The 12059-nt window shown below is 41.4% G+C and overlaps 1 protein-coding gene across 18 annotated transcripts in view; it reads left to right on the forward strand.

Moving 5' to 3' along the window:
- TCF12 (transcription factor 12) overlaps positions 1–12059 on the forward strand; it is a 322678-nt gene that overhangs the window by 232011 nt on the left and 78608 nt on the right. For 10 of the 18 annotated variants that reach the window (XM_090028814.1, XM_090028822.1, XM_090028823.1 and 7 more), the window contains one exon: positions 11496–11631. In XM_090028814.1, the coding sequence (XP_089884940.1) occupies positions 11496–11631 (136 nt within the window). Of the gene's footprint in view, positions 1–9865; positions 9958–11495; positions 11632–12059 lie in introns of all 18 variants that reach the window. The other 8 variants (XM_090028813.1, XM_090028815.1, XM_090028812.1 and 5 more) reach the window with 1 other exon arrangement.

The following is a 12059-nucleotide window of genomic DNA, read 5'->3' on the forward strand; positions in this document are numbered from 1 at the left end:
GTGTCAGCCCAAAATCAAATTTTTTATAACTCAGTTGTAAATCTCTAGAAACCTGTGTTCATAGAAGAAAGGCTGGCACAATTTTAACTAATGCAGTGATTCTGGATTCTGCCCAGTGATACTCCTTTAAAAGGGTTTATGTTTAGACCAACCTGAATTTGCAAACCCAAGCTTTATTTTGCTTAGTTATATGCATACTATTAATCTTGTCTTGATTATACCTTATTAGAGGTGAATTATTCTGCCAGTAGCACAAGAATGCCTCCTATTTTTCAGCAAAGATAAAGATCCTGCTTTCTCATAGACATGACCATTTAAGAAAGTAAAGATGTACTTGCTCAGAGGCTAGGTTTCTCCAGTGCTAAAGGTGACCACCTGAAGTTAATCAGGGAAGACATCCCTGAGCAAAGTGGGTAGCAGGTGTTACAGATTAGTTATAGGAGGAGGAGGAAGGATGTTATTTATAAAATGGGAGCAAATTCTGGGAAGAATCATCTTGACTATCTTTAGGAAAGTAACAAACTAAGTTACTCATTTCCTTTCTACACTTTTCTTTAGAGATGGATGATGAATTTAAAAACTTTTCTAAATGCAGTATTGCATCTCTTTATGAGCTTGTGTTTGCTTGGAGTTAAATTATGCAATAATTTCAGCTATCCCTCAATATGAGGATGATGTCTGCTGAGGGGAATTATTGGTGAGTTTTAAGATGGCTAAAGAGTCCAATCCCTGCTCTGCAAGTTTTTTCCACAAAGATGACATGGGGGGAGGCCTTGGGGAAGACACAGCTTTTGGCCAGGATGTTGTGCATTTTCCTTCCTCTGCTGTTCCTTTGTTTCCTAAGCAGAACAGTTCACTTCAAGGTGGGCTGTAGCTTGATGTATGGTGCAGCACCGTTGAGACCTGTGTTACGAGCCAACACTTCCCAGTTTGTAATGTTGATGCCACCCTTCTTAAGGTATGCTTTCAGGGTGTCCTTGTGAGCACACATGTGAAAAATGAATAAATAAAAATAAGGAGAACTATGCCTGTTACATGAGTTTAATAAGTACCAGGGAACATAATCTTGTGTTACCAAATAGAACTGTCTGTGCTATTTGGTGAGCTTCATATGTTGTTCAGCCCAGAGTGTTTGGTTCTTGCATCTCAGACTCATCCCAGGTCTCTTTCACCTATGAGCTGACAATCCAGGAAAATCAGATTTTCAGTACTGATTGTGTTTTTTACAGGACTGACCAAGAAGGGCACAATCCAGTAGTGCTAAGTGCTGTTCAAACTCAGATTAATAGATACTCCTTTCCCAAACAGTTTATAATCTACACAGAATGGATAGAGAAGAAAAAAGGATAATATGTTAGCAGAGTGAACATATGTGATGACAGCAAATATAATTAATTTCATGACTTCTGTGCAGTGGGGGTTTAACTTGGGATAGAACAGTGGTTTTGGTCTGTGACCCATGGGGTCTGCAGACTATGTCTAAGGGGTCCACAAAAGATTACTATGATCAATCAAAACTACACAGATAACAACACTTACAATTCAGAGGGGTCCACACTTCCATTCGAAATTTCCAAAGAGGTCTGCAACTGAAAAAAGTTGAAAACCACTGGGATAAAGCAAAATAATGGAGGAGGGGATGTTAAAGGGGAATTGGGAGTGGAGGGATGAATTGGAGTTGACAGGGAAGATGAATTGGAGGTGAAATGAAGGTAGTGAGAGAGAGGCTGGAGCATGCACAGTCAGTCAGAACAGAGCAAAGAAAGTCCAAACTGTAAAGTTTTCTGAATGTCTGGAGGTCCTTGCATTGGCTGCTTCTGTGTCTACTTCTGGTGGCTGATGCCTGAGAGACTGGTTCCTCTCTGAGGCTGGTTCCCCAGGCCTTAGATAGCAAAGGGAAGAGATTGATATCACTTGTATCTTACTGCCTCCAAAGTAGGGAGAGTGCTTTTCCTCTCCACGGTAGAGTCCAAAGAAATGCATGGGGGCAGGGCAGTCTTAGCTAAGCCCATTTTATGACATTGTTCCAGTGGTAGCAGTCCCTGCTTTTGCAGCTGTTCTGATCTGCTGAACTCCCTGAACTGCCTTGGTCTGTGCATCTATTAGCTTGCCTCCAACTGCTCTATCATCAACTATTCTGAAGCCCTCTTCTACTTCCCCAGTAGAAGTATTTAAGGGGGAATGTTTCTTCAAACCAATATCCTAAGGAAGCTGAATAGAAGCAGAAGACCAGCTGGCCACTCCTGACTATACCAGAAGGGGAACCAAGCCATTCAGCTCATTCTACATGGAAAATTTATTTACAGAAGATTCGTAGCTTAGGACTTCTGTAGACCTCAAGGAAAGGGCAATGTACATTTTATGGAAGTGTTCTATACTCATGCTTCTGAGTTTGTCTATAATATTTATAATGGGATCCTGAATACAAATACCATTTCAGTATTAGGCTTGTTTTTCACCTGAAGTTTAAACCTTTAAAGGTCAGCTGTCTGAAGGAACACTGCACCTAATGGTTGACTATTCACTAATATGCATGGCTTCATAAAAGAGAACATGCATGAATTGGGGATTGAAAGACCTAATAATTATTTGGTGCAACAAATCCAAAGTATTTCTGGGAGTTTAGTTGCATTTCACCACTAGAGGGCATTCCTTGTCACATTAATAATAGGTTTTACAGGCTTCTAGCAGAGCCTCTATGGTTTTTAAGTATAAGTGTCATCTTTTATTTCATCACTGTACTGCTGAGGAAACCCAGCATAAGACAGGAAGATATAAATGTGACTTGTAAATTACCATAGGCATTGTGCAGACCTGTGTTTGAACTTGTAAAATAAAACATTTTGATGGCTTCTTTCTTTTTCTGTTTTTTTGTTAAGGACTGGCTGGTTTGTGTGCACACAGTCAAACTTTTCATAAACGCTATCTCTATAGCCAAAAGTCTATGTTAATGCAGAATCGCAGCAATGATCTCAGTTACGTAAGTCAAGTGCACATTTGGTGCAGGTAACTTTGATAGCTTCAGTTCATTCTTTTTTACAATATTATATTAAGAAGCTATTTAAATCTAGCATTGTAGATATTAGGCTGAGCCATGACTAATTTTAATTTCCTGCTTCTGATGTCCAAACCATTAAACATACTGATTTGGAGGCCACTTGCTGAAACAGTGCATAGTATTTTCTTTTCCACTTTATCCTCATTTTAAAAGCCCTTTAGATGATGTTGGAACTACTCTTGCAAGCATTTGAACCATCATTACTTTAAATTGAGTCTGACTTTAAAGTAGTTAGTGATTGAAGATTTTCCTCTTGGTCATTACTGGCAAAAAGAAACAGAACTTCACTAGTAAATAAGCAAAAACTATTGCAATGATCCTGTATTAAAATTATATATATATAAAAAATGCAGAGAGAATGACTTGATACAAAAGTAAAGCTTGTGTTAATGCCTTAATATATTTGCATTCTCATTTTTAAAACACTAGAACTCAGCTGATAGAAAAAAAAACCTTGTATTTTAATGACCAAGTCAACTTCTTGTGCCCATATCTCATAACCATAAAAAGAAACCAGGTTCCCTAAAAAAACAAAAAGTAGAATGAATACCCTTTCAGCTGCTCCTCTCCTCCTTACACTTCCTAGCCCCTTACAAAACTGCTTCCTCTGTATAATCAGGCAAAGGAAGCAGCTCAAATTATTCCTTTCATAATGTAGCAAAAAGATTCAAAAGGGAGGGGGAAGGACTGTAATCACAGTATTTAGTAATGAATTCCCAGGATTCAGTATGCAAGGCAAAAAATACCTCACCCTGGGGGGATGAGCAAAAGACAAGCTGAGCCAGCATAACCTCAGGGATTGGATACCAGCAGCAGCAGGGTTCTGCTTCTAGAAGCCTACAACAACATTTGCAATCTTACCACTTGGGGAACCAGTGCATGGAAACCAACCATCACACTGGAGAGGGGAGGTATTCATGTAAAAATAGCTGTATTGCCTGCATGCTTTCTAGTAATTTAAATGCGGAATAAACACAAAAACATTATCCCTCCCTTTATCTCCCCCCCCCCCCCGTCATCTTTTGATTTGGACTCTTGTAAAAGCTACTTACTGTAATATTTCCATCTTTTTTTCCCCTTCTTTAGGGATAGAAACACCCTTAATAGCAGGGTCTGCTTAGGTTTACATATTGAGGGAGGCAGCTGATGTAGTACTAAAAAAGCTTTAGTGTTACAGAGAGGAGGAATATGTTCAGATCTTGGTATTTCTCAGTGTTAATGTTAATTAAGAAGGATAGTAAAACTAAATGTCTGTTATTTTGTTTATGATGTTGCAGCACTTTAGTATTTAGTACCCTAGGTAGCTGTTTTTTACTCTAGTGAGCTAGATTAGCCTGATTACACTGGCAGGATGCGATTGATGGATGACTGTCATTATCTTCTCAAACCTGCATGACACTTTAGTTATAGAGAATGATAATTAAATTTTCAAGAGACTACACTGAGATTATAAGATCTGGACATTTAAAAAAAAAAAAGAGAGATATGTTCTCAATTATCAGCATGTCGTTAAAGAATCCTCTCCTGAGAGATTTTGTTAGGAATCCATGCTATTCTCTCTAAATTGAGCAAGAAAAAGAATGTTCAGTATTCATACATCACTTGGATTTTTTTTCTTTCAAGGTGTTCACTTTCTCTTGCTTGCTTGCACTCTCTCTCTCTCCCTGAAAATACATATGGTCAAATGTATTGGTAATGATTTGAAACCGTACAGGTTAGCACAATGCATTTAATGAAACCTTGTCTGAGACAAAACACTAGAGAAGATCATAATTAATGCCTCATTGCTGGCAGTTGCTATTGATTACTCATTCAAGGTCCCTTTGTTCTCAAAATGGTAACAACTGTATTTCACATCACTATCTAATGATATTCGCAGGATAGGATTCTTTAACAACATGCTGATAATTGCGAATATATCCCTAGAATTTAAATTTAAAATGAATTTACCTCATAATATAATTTCACAAATGTCAGTGTTTTCCAAATTCAATGCTTATTTTGGTCTGTTGTTTATTCAGTTGCCAAAAATTGGAAAACCGAATAGCTAAAAGTGCAACATTTCTTGTCTTAGCTGTTTATCTTGATTTGCCTGATGAATACCATGCAACTCACCTGAGTTACTCCTTTGCAAGCCTGAAGGTGCGTAATGTAATAGGAATTTCCTGGGAAATTACTTGCTAGCATTTTAATTTTCTACTAGGTTTTCTACTTCTAAAAGTACGTGGGACATATATAACTTAACTAGACTGAATTATGTCAGTTTAGAGGAGCATAACTGTTCACATCATCACTGTGTTTTATTAAATTAGTATATAAACCAATGCCCCTCACCTCCAAAAAAAAAAAAAAGTTGTAATTTAATTTAGTTGACAGTCACAAAAGTAAGAAAATCAAAAGGTGTGTTGCATCTAACAATGTTTGCCTTTTACGCTATTCTGGAACAACATCTCCCTACTACAAAATGGTCAACATGGTGAAACTTTAGCTGTGCCCCAATGGGATTTCAAATTTGATACAGTTGCTTGATGGAAGAAATGGACTCAACTTTCTTACCTTGTATGTGTTCTTCAGAGTTCTGGAAAATCCCTTGCTGATGCTTGAAAAAGTAGATGTTGAACCAGCTCTCCTATTTCTTAGAGCGTCCTGGTTACCGTGAATCTTATTTTCTGTCAGCTAACCAAGGCTCATAGGGTTTCAGTTAAGACAAATGTCAATTTAATTTATTTTCTTTAAATTGATAACATAATTTCAGAAAACTAAAATTCTCCATCTTTCATTTATGTTGTTGTTAGTTTGTAGTTTTTAAACAAGAGTGTGAGCCAGCCTGTGGTGTGTATGAAGATCAGGAAAGGGACTGGCAACACAACCACAGATCGGACAGGTAGCAGAAAACAGAGAAGCAGATTAGGAGTGACGCGTGGGGAGGGCACAGGGCTGATTTGTGAAACATCTTCCAAAAAGGTTGGTCCCCACTGAATTAGACTGTTAATCAGGGATCCTGGTTTTCCCTGATAAATTAAAATTGTCTGATTAAAAACCCCAAAATCTGTGATTATAATGAAAGGCCACTAATGTATATGTGTGTGTTTGTATGTATGTAGGTAGGTATCAATTGTACATAATATTGTCTTGATATAGTTACAGTTTTAAAGCAACCTGAAAGCCTACCAGTGGTTCAATCACTATCTAATATTATAAAAGCCCAAGTCAGTCTGTCTGTCTGCCTAACGCTTTATTTGTGCTCTGATTGGCTGTCTTGGCAGCCGATTAGAGTGCCCCACACAGGCAGGGATAGACAGTAGAATGTTGCCATGACAGTGGGGACTGAGGGGCTGGCGGGGAGGGAGATGATGGGGACTGGAGCACTGCCATAATGGAAGTGACAGAGCAGGGGGGGCAAGGCCAGCAGCACTGGTCTTGCCCCCCAAGTCTGCTCCTTGGAGCCAGGGGCCAGGGCCTTCCCCCCCACCCCCGAACAACAAGCAGCAGGGAGGGGAGGTGGCAGGGAACAGGAGAGGGAGGAAAGCAGGGAGGGGAGAGGGGTTTACTGGTGACTGTGCCCCACTGCCATTGTGAGTGCTGCTGCGGTTGTGGGCCCCAGTCCTGACTCAAAGCAGCAGTGGGAAGGAGAGGGGCATCAGCCCTGGCCCTGCCCTGGGGAACGGCCCCAGTGCTGCCCCTGCCCCCACCCCTGACCTGAAGTGGTGGTGGGAGGCGGGAAGCAACCCAAAGGGGTTGGGGGGGAATGAGGGGGAACACCTCAGCCCTGACCTAAAGCAGCGGTGGAATGGCCCTGGCCCCAGACCCGGCCCAAAGCGGTGGGGGAGGAAGAGGGAATGGCCCAGGCCCCAGCCCGAAGTGGCGGGGGGGAGGCGGACAGAAGCCCTGGCCCTGCCCTGGTTCGAAGCAGCAGTGGGGAGGGAGAGGGGGAGTGGTCCCGAGGTGGGGTGGGGGAAGGGATGCAGGCTTGTGTTCCCACCTGGCCCTGCCCTGCAGTCATTTTTGATGGGCAGCTGGCTAGTAATAAAATAAATTCTAAATGCATATAAATTTTGCTATTTGGTTTTGGGACTTTTATCATGGAAAATCAGCGCTCCCCCTGCCCCCTTACCTCACTAGGATACAGGTCCAGGCCCCTCACTCCCACAGATCCCCTGGCCCTGCCAGTGCTCCTCACTCCCTCCCCCACCCCAGCCTCTTCCCCCCTACAGTCCCGCTGGTCCTGGTGCCCCTTGCCCCCAACTCACAGCCCCCCTGCCCCCCACAAGAGGCAGCAGCTGCTGCAGTGGAGTGGAGCGCAGAGCCCGGCTTCTACCTCTGCTGCCTTCCAGCTTTTGGCCCAGGCAGGGGTGGGACTGGCTCTCTGGTACTGCACACACTCCCAGGGGGGCAAGGGGGACCCATGTCCCCCAGATCTGTGCATGGGGCAGAGACAAGCATGGGCTGCCCACTCTGCTGCCATCCCCTGGGGCCTCCGCATCCTGTCGGGTGTGACCCAGTGCTGCAGGGCTGTGCAGGGAAGCTTGTTGCCACTGCAAGCTCCATGCTGCCTTGGTGACGCATCCCCTGCCCATGTGGCGGCAGTGGCACAGGTCACATCTTGACAGGGTGGCACAGGGCTTGCAGCAGCAAGCAGCTTCGCCGCACAGCCCCTGTCTGCCCTACAGCATTGGGTTGCACCTGCTGGGCTGTGGAGGCCCTGGGGGAAGGCAGCAGGGTGGGGAGCCCATGCCTGCAGTGGGCAGCCTGCACCTGCCCCTGATGGAACTGTGCCAGCCTGAAGAGACCTCTTTGCAAAACTTCAAAATCCATGGGTTTCTCCATTAAAATGAAAAATCCGCGTTTTCCTTGAGTAAAGGGAAAAATCTGCATTTTTTTCCTCCCTTTTTCCACGGGAAACAGAAAACCCAGATCCTTGCGGTTAATTTGCACATGCAAGCTAACTTGACAGTCTAATACAGAGCTGTTATGCAAAACTGTTTCGTCTTATAAAGTTAGATGTAATTGTGTACTACTATGCATGTGCGATTCTTTTATTTTGTATACTTGAAGAGGGGATTCATGCTTTTCTTATCCTTCTGAGGCCTCTTTTGCTGAGGCACCCTGCATCGAAAGACTTTATTAGCCATTGGGTGCTGTAGCACCTTTCCCTGATTTTTGCAATGGTGTCAACATGACTGTTTCTTGGATTAGCTGAAAGGACAGATATTGAAAAACATCACAGCCAAGCTGACTTCTTTCCATCTTCCTCACACTCCCCTCTCAGCTAACCAGTTGTCAGTCTTTGGAACTGGAGCCTTTGAATCACTTGACTCACTAAAACAAAAATCTATTTGTGTGGTTTCTGATTTGTTATGTATTAAAAACTATTTTAAAATGCTTTCAAATGAATTATCATGTTTTGAGAGACAGATACTTAACAGTGATGTATGTTTATCTGTGATGACAGTAATCCAGGCAGGGTTAGTCACTGTTTCAGGAGGATAACTGATCATTGATTATTTTTTAGTAATTGGATACGTGTTTAGCAGATGAGGTTCTGGTTAACTGAAGAGTTGAACATTCTGTATTAAGAATGTTAAGAACTAAGCTATGTATCATTTCAGTGAACTGATGCCTACAAAGACACCTCAGGCAGTTAGTCCAGAGGAGCCTAGTACTGATAATACAAAGCTTCTTTCCTAGCCATTATATTCTCAGTGGTACTTGTATATTCCTTTCTCCATCAGATGCCCTTAGGACAGGATCAGTCCTAATCAATATTGTTTCTCAGTCGTTTCAGACGGACAGAAAGATCGATAGGATGAACTAATGACAGCTATTTTTATTTTACTTTGTCAGTCTAAGGAAAAATTATAATATTTAACTAGAGTTGCTTGATGTGCTTCATTTAATTGTAGCAGTGTGGGAAGAAAGTAGTTGAAGAATAACTGTGTTAGAGTAGGTTTACACAATATTGCTTGCACTATTGGACTGTACACAATACCTGAGACTTGCTGGGAGCAAAGCCCGTGACTCTTCCATTGATTGCTATGTCAGGCTAGCTTTCAGTTTCTGTGGTTGGACCTGTCTCATTATTGTAACATGTCAGTGCTAGAGCCCACTCACTGACAACCCTACTATAACCAACCAAACGAGAGATTTTTCTTTAGTGGACTTATACTACTAATACTAAGGGGCTATTCGTGAATGCCCTCATGCCTTCATGCTTTTGCAGAAGTAAACTTGTGATTGCAGAATTTAGAGAGTGCTGGGAACCATGAGGTGGAAAGCGTGGTGATTAGGATAAGTGACAAAGTTGTCCAGGTTCCCCACACAATGGTCACTCTTAGAAACGTGCTAAATAGGTTAAATACAGCTGGACCTCTGCTTAGCGCTTGGTAAAACCAGGTAGTCCTAATCATTAGCCTCAGGAACACTGCAAACAAAATAGCCCTTTATATTAATCAAAAACAAAATAAATAGGTTTTTTGAAAATGACTTACATAGGGAAATTAAACAGCTTCATTTCTTTTTTGCTGCTTTATTTTCTGTAAGACATCGTCAAAACTATTATATAGAAAAAACTCACATGTCAGCATTACCAGTTCACATTTTAAGTTGATGCCATTATAGACATTATTAAAGAGGAGATGTTATTTTTAATCTTGCTGGTTTCAAGCTCATTTCACTGTCCAGTAAACTACTGGAAGAGAGAACTGCCAAGAAACTTCTGCCAGCTTCATCCCTTCAACGGTGAAAATCAAAATTGTGATTTCTTAAGGTTAAAACAAAATAGAATCTTCTCTCCTCTCTCTCCTTTAGAAATACACGGAGCTGAGCCTGGGGAAAGGAAAAGTAACACTGCCTGGGCAACGCAGTGAGCAGGCAGGGTTCCTCCTGTCCACAGCCAGCAGGTAGGGAGCCCCGTGTGCTCACTATGCCGCCCCCATACAGCACGTGCAGTGTTACTTTCTCTCTCCCCCAGGAAAGGCTTCTGCAGCAGAAGCTGCTGCTGAGATGGGAGCTTTTGCCTGGGCATCGCTTGCCAGCAGTATGAAGGCAGGCAGCTGCAGTAACAGGGAACAACAGCCTGTAGCTGCTCAGTTAACTCCATTGCTGCTGGCTGGCTGTGTGTTTGCAGCAGCACCTTGAGGATATCCCTTCAGAGCCTGCAGGGGTATTTTCCTTGTCCCCCCATTAAGGGGATACCTCAAGCCACTGCTGGAGCAGACACTGCTGCTGAGAGAAGAGTTGTTCACAGCCAGACAGCAGCTAGGGAGTTAATGGAGCAGTCACAGGTTGTTGCTCTCTCCTATTCCCGCTGTCCCATTATGCTGCTGGCAAGAATTTTTTTTCACTCTGCCTTCTGAAAGGAGGATACAGGTCTTATTTGGGGGCATGTGCTGTGTGAGTAAACATGGTAGTTTGTGTGCCCAGAAACTGCTGTGGAAACTGAAGTAGTTTAAAAAAAAAAAATGTCAAGGTCCGGCCTGGCCTCCCTCATTATTGTCCAGTTGAGCTCTTGGATACTGCAAGCACAGATTAAATCTAGGCACACATGCAGGCAAATCTTTTTTACATGTTCTTTTTGTAGCTCCATTTTCATCCTTGATTCTGATTTAATGTCAGACATAATAATATAAAAGGTATAAAAACACAAAATAAGTACCAGGTTTCAGGTGCTGAACCAGTATTGAAAAAAAAAAATACCACTTGTCCTGATGCTGCCATAAAGATAATTTTTTTTACCTAGCCAAAACTGTAAATATAAAATGGTTTATGCAGTGTGTAAGGCGAGGTGGGATATTAATATGTGAAGAGAAACTATGATTAGTGTCGCTGCCATAGTGAACAGGCTTCTTCTGTTCAGTAGCATCTACTTTATAAAGAGTTCTTTTTGAGTTTGGGCTTTATTTTAATGTTAAACTGCAGAACAAAGGATGTTCAACATTCCATATGGGCATTTAATCAAAATACATTTTAGGCCTGCATGTTAGATGGCTCTTTAGGACAATGTCTTTGTGTACCGATAGATACACCAGTGCATAAATACAGAATCTGAATGATAGGTTCTAATTTCACACCATATTTTTTTAATCAAATGCATTGTTTTCCTTTTACATTGTAAATTAAACAAAATATTATGATTTTCTTCACAGCTTAGTACAGATTAGTAGGCACACCTTTTAAATATAAATGGTTATGTTCCTTTTCATGAATTGCAGCAACGCTTATTCTTTTCCAGTGTAACTTGTAAGGACAGAACATTTTTTAATAGTAAAACAAATTGTCTTTTAAACTTTAAGACCTTGATTGAAAACTGAATAAATGGTGACAATTGGTAGAAGTGAGTATAATTAATAATCTGTTAACTTAACTTGAAGCTTAGAGAGAGAGAGAGAGGGGGAGAGAGATGCAGCTTACATTTCCTTTTTCACTGTTTGTTTTACAGTCCAGTCTTCTTCGACCGGATATGGGCCTTGGAAGCCCAGGTCAGTTGTCATCCTCAGGAAAACCTGGAACACCATATTACCCATTTTCTGGCACAAATTCACGCCGAAGACCACTTCATGACCCGTCAACTCTTGGTTAGTAATGCAGACTATCCTTAAACCTTTAAAGCTGATGCATTTTTGATATGCAACTGTCACATAAAAACAAGGTAATCTTGTGTATTGCAGATTATTCTCTCTAGAGCTAAATAAATCAGAATACAAAATTTAGTTAATTTTTCTTTGAAACATTAATTTGGGTTCAGAACTGATCAGTAGTCCCTTAAAATAAAAACTTAATTGCAAGAGCAGTAATGACAGATGGATAGGAGTTGATGGCCATTTGAAATAGCAGAGTAGTGCCCTTAACCCAGGCCATCATTAACTCCTGAACATGTTTGAACTTAAGGTCATTGCCATTATAAATTGTCAAAATGCAAAGGAAAAACAATTATCCTTTTATACAGTAAAAGTTAATCTACTCAGGGCAGTGTGGAGTTTATGGTACTCACAATGTTTGTAGC

This window comes from Crocodylus siamensis, chromosome 15 (assembly GCF_052110815.1).
Source record: "Crocodylus siamensis isolate JL-2025a chromosome 15, ASM5211081v1, whole genome shotgun sequence".
NCBI lineage: Eukaryota > Metazoa > Chordata > Crocodylia > Crocodylidae > Crocodylus > Crocodylus siamensis.